General features: G+C 34.1%; 1 protein-coding gene across 1 annotated transcript; it reads left to right on the top strand.

Moving 5' to 3' along the window:
• The first annotated feature begins 8,447 nt into the window (after positions 1–8,447).
• On the top strand, positions 8,448–10,002 carry LOC149566305 (uncharacterized). The gene is made up of 4 exons (XM_089816449.1): positions 8,448–8,564; positions 8,674–8,814; positions 8,929–8,992; positions 9,734–10,002. The coding sequence occupies exons 1-4, from the start codon at positions 8,448–8,450 to the stop codon at positions 10,000–10,002; spliced, it is 591 nt and encodes a 196-aa protein (XP_089672575.1).
• The last annotated feature ends 4,175 nt before the right edge of the window (positions 10,003–14,177 follow it).

The raw sequence follows: 14,177 nt of genomic DNA, 5'->3' as shown, positions 1-14,177 counted from the left end.
ATTCTTCCTATAAGATAATCTTCAAAAAGACTAAACTTTTGAGCCTAGATAGTAACATACACAACCTAGAAATAATAAACCTTGAGAAAATTGTAATGACATCATTTACTAGTATGTTGTATATCCTTTTTGTTAATAAAAAATGGCAGTGCTAATCACCATAGTTTTTAAATAAGAAAACTGACTAAATACTCTAGAAGAAGAAACCATTGCATCAGTTGACAATAGGATGGACAAAACCAAAGAGACTGAATTTAATGTGAAAATAAAATATGTAAATGGAAAAAAAATCATCTGCTATAATATGAAACTATCTTAACAATGAGCTTTGAATTTTTGTGTCTCAAAAGTCAAAGCATATGAAAGTGATACTTTAACAGTCAAAGGACTCTACCAGTAACACAACTAAATTTTGTATGTTCTCTCTCCCTTCTAGCATGTAGCATGATGGTAGAAGATATTTCTTCTATTTAGAAATTTATAACACTTTCAACTATTTTATGAATTCTAAATTATTAGATCAAACTTATAAATGGACAAGATGTGGGGCAATTCCAAGTATAGTGACATTTGATCCATTGGAGCCAAGTTTTAAATTACAATTACACTTACCAAACTAATCCATGGACAAGAATCATTATAATTTATGAGATGATGTTCTTCAGTAGTTGTAATTAGAAGTTAAATTCATGTATCTCTAGGATTCGAATACCAAAGGAAGGAATCTTATTCCTTAGTAACCCAATGATCTAACATGACTTAAGTTCAAGTGGGATAGGATGAGAGGTTAACTTCATAGTTCTGAAATTCTTTGCCTAGGTACACTAGTTCAACTGTAGGACAATCCTAAGATGTTGGATACACCTCTAGTCAAGGGTCACACCAAGATGACAAGAGTTGTAGGATTTGACTAATAAGGTGTAGGACTCTTACGCTAGTGGCATAGTAATAGAAATGGTTAAGTTTATCGTAGTGCCTATGTGGCAATATCATGGTGCCTAAGTGGCATAGTAATTGTAATGTGCGCCAGTCACTTCCAGGAAACTTTACAATGCAGATCTTTACTAACATTTAAGTATACTATAAGTTGATCTCTTGTGATTGTAAAGGCTTTTGGTCTTTTTCAAAAGTTCCTTGAAGGATACAAAAATTGTTTTGTAATTGGAACCTTTAAACTTCTAAATCAAGTAACGAAAAAATGAGATTGACTGTTTCTGTCTGTTTATCCATTGTGTAATTTTATATGGAGTATTTGGTTTTCTTCATTATCTAGCAAGTACCACAAAACTTTTTAATGAATTAATGTCTTTGAATAAATGAATTAATGATGGTACTTCTAATTCTCCAGCTCTAGCTAAATCAAGTTCTAAAAACTCAAAAAAGGCAAATGGTTCTGATGTTGTAGCTATAAGTCTTACATTCAAAATCAACATCAAGGTTTCATACAGAATAGTACTAAAAGGTGTGTGTCTTTTTGGGGTTCAAGTTTCAAACTGCAAGTGCACATATTTGTATATTAAATTGGCAGCTTCTATGCTCAAATGGTTGTTGATATTTGTTTCATGGCCTTCTATTCCAGCACATAGTGCAATTGTGCTGAAAGCAGAAAGTATAGCAGATAAAACAGAGTGGGTTAGCAAAATTATGACCTTATTCAACCTTCAAAAGGCATATCAATAGAAGGACCAGTATTATTGTTGTCTTCATCTTATCCATTATTCTATACTAGGTGTGTTTTTTTGGTAGAAGGGTGGTACTACACATTTTGCAAACATCTACGCCTTCTAGAAATTATAGGATCATTTTAGTTACATTTGAAAACATTAATCAAGAAAAACCATATGTGCAAATATAAACATTAATCACATGATGTCCAATTTATTTGTAGATATATTTTCCTGTGAAGAAAGACCACGCTTGACAATATGAATGCTGAACAAAATGAGACAATGGCTGCATTGTGGGCTCAGTTCTGAAGAAAACCTAATAAATGTTATTGTCCTTGCAAGAAGTGTAAAGGCTTAAAGACTTGAAGAATTCTAATCACAACAGCCCAGATTCATTGTAGGCAACTTGGTCATGTTGAAGGGGGCCACGATTTTCATCCATTGCTGAATGTGGATTTCCTACTGGAGGAAGATGGAGGTGTGAATATCCAAGCTGAGGATAACACTCTCATGGAAGAAGATGACAATGTGCCAGAGGACATGATTGAAGAAGATGGTATTGGGGCAGGTGATGAAGAGGCTCACAATGATGGTACTAGCGAATCTGATAATGATGATGAAGATGGTCTTGATATACCTTTGCTTGAGAAGGCACACGAGCCCTTATACGAAGGCTCCCAAACAACTCTACTCTCGGCTATAGTGTTGTTGGTGAACTTAAAGGTTATGAATGGTATATCTAATGTAGCAATGTCACGTATGCTAAGGTATGTCATTTTTGTCATTTTCAATGTTAGCATACAATTACTATTCATTTTATTAACAATGTATATTTTTTGTTGTAGGTTGATTAGTGAGTTTTTGTTACCACCATCAAACATTTTGCCTTGTTTGTACCGAGAATTATCTAACATTATGGATCAGATTGGAATGAAGTATCAAACAATACATGCATGTCCCAATGATCACATTCTATATCATAATCAATATGAATTTGCAGTAGAATGCCCTGATTGTCATAGTAGTAGATATCAGTCAGATCAAATAACAAAAAAAGTGCCTCACAAGGTTCTTCGGTACATTCCCATTATTCCACGTCTTCAACGGTTATTCAGGTGCGCTACCTTGGCACAATTTATGGATTACCATGCACGCAATAGAATTCAGGATGACATTATGCGAATTCCTGCCGATGGTTTTGCATTTAAAGAGATAGAAGAAACATGGTCACACTTTAAAGAAGAACCTCATAATTTGAAGCTTTCATTGGCAGTGGACGGTGTCAATCCATATGGAGATATGAGATCTGTTTACTCAGTGTGGCCTATTTTTGTTATTAATAATAACATTCCTCCTTGGATGTCCATAAAGAGGGAACACATAATGTTGTCAATGATTGTGCTAGGTATTTTTATCATTTTATAGTTATCTAAATTAATTTATAAATAGCACATGAAAATGGTCATAATAATAATGTAATGTTTATGTTCATTCAATTGCTAGGTAAATATCAAGTGAAAGTTATGAACGTGTATATTGAGCCCCTGATTGACGAGTTGTTGAAGTTATGGAATGGCATCACTATGTATGACATCTCTAGACCGATAGCACATCGACAATTTCAATTCCATGCAATGCTTGTATGGACAATACATGATGCCCCTGGGTTAACTCATTTTTGTGGTATGTTATATTGTTAATATCACATATTTTTGGTCTGTTATAATGCTTACACATTACTATCAAATGTTTAAGTTGCGCATGATAATTGTACATGATCCACTTCTACATGATCTTGTAGGTCTTCAGACAAAGGGAAAATTTGCATGTCCAGTTTGTGGTTCGAAGATGAAATCTCGTCATTCGAGAACTTTAAGAAAGCAAGTGTTTGATGAATTTAGACACTTTCTCCACAGTAATCATAGGTATCGAATTGCCAAAAAACATCTTTTCAATGGGAAAGAAGAGACATCATCAAGGCCACAAAGAATGACACCTCATTTATGGAAGTTGGAATATGATCGACTAAATTGTCGATGTAATATCCAATTTGTCGTCCGAAGTTTAAAATTTGTATTTTGATATTGTCTTATAGTTACTAATGTTGTAATTGATGCTTGTGAAGGTCGTCAAGGCATCAATGACCAACTTCCTAGAGGAATGAAAAGTTATCCTACTCAATTTAGTAGGTTACCGTACCAAAAGGATCTCCCAATTGCACATTTGTTTGATACTATGCATATTGGAAAGAATGTAATAGAGACACTATGGAAAATGTTGGATGGAAGGCGTGATAGAGAACAAATTGCCAAAATTTGTACCGACATTCATGAATCCAATCATGCACTAAAAGCTTCCATTGAATCAAATAGCAATGGAGACTCCATAAATACAAGTGCCCTTCCTTGGTTATTAACGGAGCAACAGAGTGATGCATTAAAAGAAGTCATAAAAAAAACAAAATTTCCAATAGGGTTTGTTGCAAATATAAGCACTCTTCTATCAAAGAAAGGTGATTTTGGGCCTGGGTTGAAAACACATGATTGGCATACCCTCCTCAAGGTAAGTCATGTTCTCCATTTACAGTATATTTGTAAGATTGAATGTACTACCTATTGCATTATTTAATAATATATTGAAATGATCATTTTTAATGATTGCAGTTTGTCCTACCTCTATCCCTTCCACAACAGTTTGACAACAGTATTAAACAAGTTATATATGATCTTGGAAAATACACGAGGTTAGAAGTGTTTTTTCTTAGATTTGTAGATGTCTCTTAAATCTATTGTATAATTTTATTTGAAATCTTGTTTATGTGGTTTTGTGTGTTGAATCTCTTTTAGGTGGTTATCATCTAAAGAAATTGACAAAAAAGACATAAAATACTGGAAGAAAAAAATTCCACAGCTTATGTGTGAAATGCAAAATTGTTTACCTCCAACCTTTTTCAATGCTCAAGAACACTACCTCATACATCCAGTTGAGGAGATTGAATTGTGTGGACCTGTACAAGCTAGATCAATGTGGATGGTTGAGAGGCACTTAAAATTTATGAAGGGCTTGGTTCAATAAAGAGCACGTCCTGAGGGTTCTATGATAGAGGGATATATGATATACCAGACCATGGTGTACATTACTGAATATCTTCCAAAGTTTGCAGTAGATATCCATGTAGATCGCATTTGGGATCCCAACTCTAATGACAAATTCGAAGGGGAGTACCTGAGGGGGAAAGGTAGATTGAGGAGGGTGACAGGTAATTATAAGTTTTTTTTTTGTAGTTTAATAATTATTATTCATTATCAATATATATAAGTTGTTTCTAACTAGTGTAATTGTCTTCCTTATAGTTGGTCGTCAGTGGGATGCACTGCACTTGTATATTGCAAACAATCTTGATTGGATGACGGTATGGATTGAGCAGTCTCAAGAAAATGGTCGCTCATTAACATGGGACGGTGTTGTATCGTTGGTTAAAGAAGCTCATCGTAATGGAGATCCCAATGTTACAGAAATGGTACTTGATCTAATATATGGCTTAAGAGATACAAAGGTATGCATAAGATTAGTAATCATCACACATAAGTTTAATATCAACTCATAGATCGATGCAAATATTCTTGACATGTTTGAATAATTGCATGTCAAACACCACAAAGCTATGTACTACCATGGCTATAAATTCCGCACCAAAAAGTCAGATGAAATGAAGAAAACGTGTGATTCCAAGATAAGTGTTGTCTTCGCGGTCACCAATATTTCATCTAGAACTGACATACATCCTAACGATCTAAAAATTGATACTATGGCATTTTGGATGATATACTTGAGTGTGACTTTAATTCATTCAAAATAGTTCTATTTGTCATCAAATGGTTCAGGTTACGACTGAATCGAAATGATCCTGATAGGACTGTTATTGAACATGATAGTGTATTTACTATGATTAATACAAGGTCATTTGAGCCAGTCGAAGATGAGACCTATGTTCTTCCAAGCCAGTGCGAGCAAGTGTTTTATTTTGGTGTTCCACAGAAACCAGGTTGGTCATTTGTTGTTAGACATGACCCAAGAGGAAGGCCGATAAAGTATAATGTGATCGAAGAAGAAGAAATTGAAGAAGCAGAAGAGGAAGTAAATGATTATCAGGAACAACAGTTACCCAGTGGTGAAGATGAAGAAGATGGTGATGATTTTGGTCATGATGATGATAATGGTGATAATGATGATGATGATGTTGATGACAATCATGATCATGGCGATGATGGTGATGATGATGATGGTGATGAAGATGATGATGACGGCGATGAAGATGGTGATGATGATGATGATGATGATGATGACATGGATGAAGATCATGATGATCAATGAAATGTCCAGCTAGGATCAATGTCAACTATGATGGGGTTTTTTACGACCAAACTTTTCTTTGTAAACCATATGTGCACATATAAACATTAAGTAGAACGTGTCAATTTTTTTTTAGATATACACATTAGTTACACTAAATTTTTAACTTAAGACAAATGATTTACTATACAATCTACTTTATTATTAATATTTTTTTTTGGTAAGTCTATTACTTTAATTTCGTTGTTGATTTCTAAGAGTTAGTAATTTTTTTCACAGGGCGATATGGATGCACCATCTCAGACACCTTCAGTAGAGGTAAACATTAAATATTGTAAATTTAAATGTTAATATAGAAAAAAATGTCATATTATTATGTTCTTTTCTTTATGGCTTTGGAGTTGTTTTGATGAAATTTTACTGATATTTAATGTCACAAATGATAGGAAAAAGCTAGAATGACTGCTGATCAAATGCGATCTGAAATACGAGCTTCATATCTACATAACATCGCCCTTAGTACTGACCCTGTGTTCATCACCCAAAAAATCAAGCAAAGATACATTGATGAACGTGTTAACATTATCATCGAGGGTGACAAAAGTGTGGAGAAAGAGGCACTGAGAAGGGAATTGGGCTGTAGAATCCAATCTTTGCAGGTAAGCAGTAATTTGACTAAAGCAATAATAGAAGTTCAATAGATATGAATATTTTATACTATCTTATGGATCTTGATCTCTAATTTTATGTGTACTTGTATAGACATTTGTGCCATTTGTGACATCACATGGTGAACATGGTGATGGTCATTGCGCACAACCTTCGTGTAAGTAGCACTTTGTTTTCATCAACATTATAACACTTACTTTTTTTTTGTGGACATTTCTAGCTAGTATCCGATTTGATCTTTATCCATTGCAAATGTCTTTGCTAACAATATTGTATTCCTCAGCTCATTATGATGTGCGGACTCCTCCTTCGGTTGTCGGTCCACTATTGCCTAGTGCATTGTCGGCAACAAGGGCCATGCAAACATCTTCATCTATGCCCACTAGAACTGGTAAAACCTTGTTTTGCTATATTTTGTAATGTATTTGTACAAGTTGATGAACAATGAAGTAGCATTTCAGTGCTTAAATGATGTCTACAGAAGCTTGCATACACACAAACACATGCATACACACACCACGCATACATACATACATACATATATTGTACTACGTAGGCAAGATTTTGTGCTACTTTTTGAATTAATGTTTCAGATTCACATGGAAAAAACAGTCTAACCTTTGAATCCAAAAGTAAACTGAAACATCATTTTAAAAATATATTTTAATTTTGTATTTTATGTTTCTCTACGATGTTTCTATACGATGTATGTGCATAGATACTTTTATATTCTTGAACTGCCACTATGATAACAGACCACGGACCATTGAAAGCTATCCTAAACATAGATGATTAAAAATCACACATTATCTTATCATAAACATAAACAACAATATATCATGAATTCTAAAAATATGGTATCTTTAATACACTATTTGATTATCCTGAATTAAATCCTTAATGGAATGCGAGGAAAAAACATTTTTGCTAGTCAATTTCTTCAATTTGATTATATCCATAAGTATGCTTTAATTCATTTGGTGTCTACTTTAATTGTCACGATGTTTCAGTTGATAGACTAGCAGAGAGCAGTACTGGTGAAGTTGATCCATTTCCTGGAGTAGTTCGTGTCATTAGTATTGTTTCATATGAAGGGACATTATTGTTGAATAAGAAAACTATGTTTCCGTTAAGACAATGAAAGCTTCCAGGTGCTTTAAAATTGTTTTTATTTAAAGTGTAAAAAAAATCTATTTTTATATTACTCATTTTGGACTGATAAATCCTTTATGTTTTTGTAGGTAATAATGTTTTCTTTGAAAATCTTTTTCATATGACATTGAGACTATTCGGACCCACCATACGTAAAAGGTACGTAGTTTCATATCATTTCTACATAATTTTTCTTTTCTTTCATTTACTGTAATATATTAAAGCTATTGATCTAACAATCTATTTGTTTTTAAAAAGGTGGAATTCACAAACCATGGAATTAAAAAATCAGCTCATTGCATCTTTTGACGAGAAATTTGGAAAAGACATGTTTGACAATGGCCTACTTCTCAAAAGAGCAGCAAAGCATATAAAGACTGTGAGGGATCAATATAGAAGGGCTCTTAAGGATAACCCAAAGTACGACCATCCAGCTATGATTCCACCAATGGAGTGGAATGAAATAGTAGAAGATGCAAAGGAGAAAAGGCAATCTGAAGATAGAGGTAATGAAGCAACATGGGGCAAAAAGAGGTATGTCATGATAGTATTAAGTACATTGTAATCATGCACTAATTATTCATATCTGTAAATATATAATCTAAGATGTTCGAAATTGTTCATAGATTGCAAGACACATTCGTGGCTACAAAAGCGAGAGTAGAAAAGTTTGGCCAACACAAACTTGGCTCTGGTGGCTATATGAATCTCCAGTCTCGAGTTGTAAGTAGGAGCAATGATATGAAATAAAAAATTTTAATATAATGTTGCAAAAAATTTTGTTTAGTGAAACCATACATACAAAACTAATGATATTAAGAAAAAAATACAGGGCACAGAATTCAATATGGAGGTCACAGATGAAGATAGAAAACTTGCCTTGAAGGAAGGCTATAAATTCGTGGTTGCACGCCTACTCAAAGAATCTATAAGCCTTGCTCAAGAATCCAGTTCACCAAATGATATCTCACAGGTAAATTGGTTAAATGAAAAGTAAATGAAATTGAATAGTTGATCCTTTTCTTTTTTGGTATTAGTTTTGAACGTAAATTGACTACATAACAATGTGCATAACATTTTATTGCAGCCTTCATATCCTACCACAGAACCTGCTTGTGACGAAGGCCATAATGTGCATTATAGTGGTGGAGGTATTAATTTGCTATTGGAAATTAATTATGCAATCAGAAATATGAAATGTTTTCCTTCCATTTATTGTCCAAGCATGCTCTTATCGAAACATATATTCTATGCTCATTGTGCAGATCTTTTAGAAAATGTATTGTTTAAAGACTGATATTAGTTTGTAAGCCATTACCACCAGGTCTTCAGATCGTTGAGGCTATTTTACTGTATGATTTGAAAATCCATAACTATAGTTTTCATCACTGGAAGGTGTGTCTGTGTTGCTGCTCAATTCCATTGCAGTGTACATGAGATTTTGTTTGTTTGAGCTGAGACTTTTCTCTTGGCTATTTGTTGTTTATTAAATCATAGTAGTTTGCATTTCTTGTATTATGTATTTAGGGTATTCTTGAGCAATGAGAACCAAGTTTATAGATTGGCAAGGCAATTTATTATATGATTTGGATCATTCACATAGTTTTGTTCTTATTTCTCTAACACTACTTTAAAGATTATCTCTGGTTGCTGAAACATATTCATTATTTTAAAATAGGGATCTTTAAGCTTTTGATCAGTAGTTGATAATGATTTCCAACTCTGTACTTTGATAAATCATTTTTTCTAACAAATCTCATAGAGTAAATATTTTGATATTGCTATCATGATTTAACTGTGTAGTATTTGAGTCAAATTTATTGACTCATATTTCATGTGCAGTGCTCAAAATGAATCCATCACTCATGATAATATTTTTTTGAATATTTCAGAGCATGTTGAACATCATGTCGAAGGAGTGGAACATGTTCCAAGTGTTCAACATGTTGACGTGGTGGCGGATCAAAATGTTAATGTACATGATGTGGCATTGTCAGGTAAGAAAAATGCATGTTATGTTGTACTAGTACTTAATTATAGACTGGTAACAGTTAAAAAAAGAAAAAGAGTATGCCAATTTATCCCATTCACTTGTTCTTGCAACAGAGCCCCCTTTAGTGCAGTAGCCTCTTGCTCCTGTAAAGAGAAGGAGCCATCATAATTTGACATTACACATGCTAGAAGAGGAGGAGAATGATGCAGATATGGATGCTCCTATGAGCACTTTTCTTAAGAGAGCTCATAAAAACAAAAAGAAGAAATGATGTTTTAAAAATCTTCTTTCAAAAACCTTGTTGGATAATGAAAGAACTTTGTTTTAAGTAATTATGTATGAATGATGTGTATTAATACTGATTTTTATCTTATGTTAATGAATATTGTTATGTCTTAATGAAGTCTTGATTAGTATTGTGTATTAATGAATTTTATATCATATTAATGAATGTTATGTGATTGTATTGATTGAATGTTATGGTTCATAAATGGATGAATGAATCAATGAAGTATGTAATTAGATGATAATGGGTACTTTAGATTGATTTTAGGGGGAGGGGGGTGAGGCTAGATGAGCTTCCACCTTCACGTGGTTGGCCTTGTTAAGTAGAGAATATTATAGTATTCTTGAAACCAAGTGAAGCTCAAACTAACATAAAATGGTCACTTCGCATGTGGTAGGTCTAAAATGATCCATGACTACTGCTGCCCATAACATGAATTTGTGAAATACATTTTGATATCACCAATTTCAACACTCTATTGGAAGCATAGGAGTGGCCTATAGTCTTAGCATGAATTTTGAGTAATGCCTCAGTCCAGATTGCCTCAGAAGTGGTTGGAAGAAGCCTGCACAAGTCTGAGACTATGAACTCTCCCCGCCTTGGCCAAGAAGAACTTGCCAACTCTCTACTATTATGGCAAACTACAGAGTGGTGTGGTTGGTCTGCAACCAACCAATAAGTTCACAATTAAAGGAGTGAGCCTTCCTTCACCAAGGATTTCCAAGCAACAATCTCAAGTGTACCAATTGATCAATGCTCCAATCCTTATTGAGAATCTTGTCCCAATCAATCTCTAGATGAAACAGGGACACAAAGTGACTAGTCAAATGGTGAATAACACCTAAACGTCTGAAACTTTAATCCTTATATCTTCCAAGGTCACTCCAGTGAATCCCAACCAGTTCCATTGCTTCTTGTTGAGAAATATCAACATTGACACTGAATCAAGATTGATCCCCAAGACCAATGCATCACATGAAGAAACTACATTCCCAAGCGCCATAACAAGCGCAATGCACTCTTACTCTATGATGCAGAGGTGGTGTGTGGTATCCATCTTCTTCATATGAGATAGCAAATCCATTCATTTAGCATCAACTCTTTACTCCAATGTCCCCTCAAGGACTTACCTTCCACGCTACCCCAAGTGCACTTAGAGTTTCCCAAACACCATAACTTCTTCCAAGGCTTCAACCTTCATTCTTCCTTTGTGAATCATCTCCTTGTGGCCTTTCCACCATGTTCCATCCATCCATTCATTTTGGACAACTAATCTCTTACCCAACATTCATATCTAGCCTTAAAGCTAGTAGCCCTCACTAGTCACTAATTTGGATTTCTCTCCAATAGTTCCCAAACAACTATGGAAACTAAAACCTGATTAAGATACCCTTTTGGGATCTATACATCCTCCCTAAGTTTCAATATCAACCCTTTTGGACCATACCCAAGATCTGATACCCCTAGCCTATCCACACTAGGCCTAATTCTCCAATTTTACACAGCAACCCACAACTCCACTGAACCCTACAATTCGAAAGGGTGAAACAGTCCTTCTAGGGGTTGAGAAACAATAGATTTTCAAGATTTTAAGGTTCTACCATTTACACAACACATTTTCCACCAAACCCTTGGTTTTGGGGTCACTAATCTAGGGCCTGTCTTTATTGCTGCTGTCACGCCAAAAGTCACAGTTTTGCCTAGTTTAACATGAAGAAATGAGGGTTCCATCCAATGTGTACTCTTAACTACTTCTTGGGATGGAACCCATAGCACTAACATGCCCAACTAACCTCTAATATGCAAGAAAAGTGAAGATTTGCAGGTTATTGTGAAAGAAATGCAAAGTTGAGTGCTGGAATGACTAATTTGGGTACCCAAATGAGTGCTAGGTGTTATGCAGCCGTACATCTAGCTTAACAAGGTATAATTTTTATTTGATATTCTTTGAAGACATGATGAGTGGATGGTGAATCCTAATTTTTAGATCTTGGAAGTGTGTGCTTGACCTAGATTGGTGATACCCTTGATTTTGAGGGTTTTAAGGCTTGAATTTGGGGGTTTCATATCAAAAGTCCTCATAGGATGAAATTGATGATGGATTTGTCTAATTAGGCACAAAATATGATGAATCTATGAATTTGGTGGAGTTGGGACACTAAGGTCAGGACACTAAGGAGGAAGATGTAAGATGCTACACTATAGCCATAAGATCAGAAGGATAGAGTTTGACTATTACGATGTCATGACATTCCATATTATCAGGGGCTTCAAATAATAGAGCTAAGATATAATGACATGGTGTATTGGTGTGAGGTCATAAATTGAAAATTGTAAGCTTGACATATTAAAAAATTCTAGGTTCCTCGTATGGTCGAGAGTTGAAAATTAAAATGTTAAGATATTACAAATTCATCATAATATCATATTGTCATAACACCATAATATGCATAAGTTCCAAATTTCAAAAGTTGCATAGATGGATGTGGGTTTTGCCCAAGCAATCAACCAATGGAAATTTAAGAAGTGACAGGAAGAAAAGATAAAATCATATTGTCTAAATGGATGTATTGTATCATATTTAATTTTCACTATTTTAAGAAATATTTTAATCCATTCCTCTAAGTTTCGAGCCTTTTTATTGCCAAATCTTTTCCCATGCAGAACTTCATTTCAATCTTATTGTCCACAGACATGAATTTAAACCTTGTGCCTCCCCCCCCCCATATTGCTGCTTTGGCAAAGAGAATTCTAAGAAAGAAGTGTTTTCTTTTTCTGATTTTTAATGCCAAAATTCATCCAAATGCTTTGGGGATGCTTTTTTTATTTTTAATTTATTTATCTTATATGTGGCTTGATTTAACTAAAAGTCTTAGAAGGTATTTTTTAGATCTGTAGAATTGAAACCAATTGAATTTTATACCTATCTGAGAGAGGAGAGATAACTGGTGGATTTATTGCTCAACAATGAATTAATATCTCTTGTTTGATTGTGTTGTCTCAGCAAAATAGACAAATCTTGATCGATGCAGTTGTCCATGCTATGAATGAAGATTATGTAGAAATGGAAAATGATTTTACAAGGCTGGGATTACTGGCTCCTAGTACAGATGTAGCTCCTATTGTTCCAGCATTAGAAGCGATATGGCATAATTCTGTTGGGAAAGGACTCGCTGACTTTAATTTTAGGACTGTTACTAGTAAACTTATCAACACTTATTCCAACCCTTGCAATTTACTGCAATTTGTCTCATTTGGCTTCTGATTAATTTTCATTATTGTAGATCATCAATTTTCCTAGTTTGTTTTCATTCTTTTAATACTTCTGATGCTCAAGCCTCAAACTAAGCTTAAGAATATTAGTCAGTATTCACTGTAAATTAGAGACAATTCTATGCAATTTTTGGTAATAATTTTTTCATTAAAGTGGTTTACATTGTGAGAACCAAGATATCTGGTAGCCTATATTTCCAATGCCCGTATCAATTTTTTGGCCTTGTGGGTGCTTTCATTGTTCCATTGATTATTCCCTAAACATTTAAGCATCAACTGGATTTTTTTGTTTTAGCTTCCCCTGTGCAAGTCTTATGTATGCTCAAATTCTTTCATGGAAATGGTTGCCATTCAAAAGATATCTGGCACAATATCTAGATTGATTCGTGAATAAAAATAGCTTTTGTCCATGGCTCAACTAAAATTTGATTGTCTGATGCATGATAAAAATTGATTCTGTCTATAGCTCAAGACACTGAAAAACTTCTTAGTTCTAGAAATGTGTAAATAATACAAGGGTATATAAGATTGTGTTTATGATATATAATATGACATCAGATGAATTATAAGAGACAGATGAGCAATTCCTTGACTTAAACTTGCAGTCTAGAGCGCTGATAGAAACTCAAAAAACTCTCTTGTTATGCAACAATCAACATGGTCTAGTACAAAATCGTAATTTACAATGTTTTTTTTTTGCAAATAGGCACCATAGTTATCTAGGGTACAAGACATTTTCTCTAATTTGTTTTGTTTCTAATTCTAGATGCATGATTTTACTACA

Source organism: Cupressus sempervirens, chromosome 3 (genome assembly GCF_028749045.1).
Source record: "Cupressus sempervirens isolate cs-2001-9-10 chromosome 3, ASM2874904v1, whole genome shotgun sequence".
In the NCBI taxonomy this organism is placed as follows: Eukaryota; Viridiplantae; Streptophyta; class Pinopsida; order Cupressales; family Cupressaceae; genus Cupressus; species Cupressus sempervirens.
This window is presented reverse-complemented; position numbering and strand designations above follow the sequence as displayed.

What these genes read in the sequence shown, in the direction of transcription:
- LOC149566305 (XM_089816449.1), top strand. Translation starts at nt 8,448, where the DNA reads ATGTTCGAAATTGTTCATAGATTGCAAGACACATTCGTGGCTACAAAA. An exon ending in TGAATCTCCAGTCTCGAGTT is followed by an intron (nt 8,565 to 8,673) that starts GTAAGTAGGAGC and finishes AAAAAAATACAG; the next exon opens with GGCACAGAATTCAATATGGA. An exon ending in TGTGCATTATAGTGGTGGAG is followed by an intron (nt 8,993 to 9,733) that starts GTATTAATTTGC and finishes TGAATATTTCAG; the next exon opens with AGCATGTTGAACATCATGTC.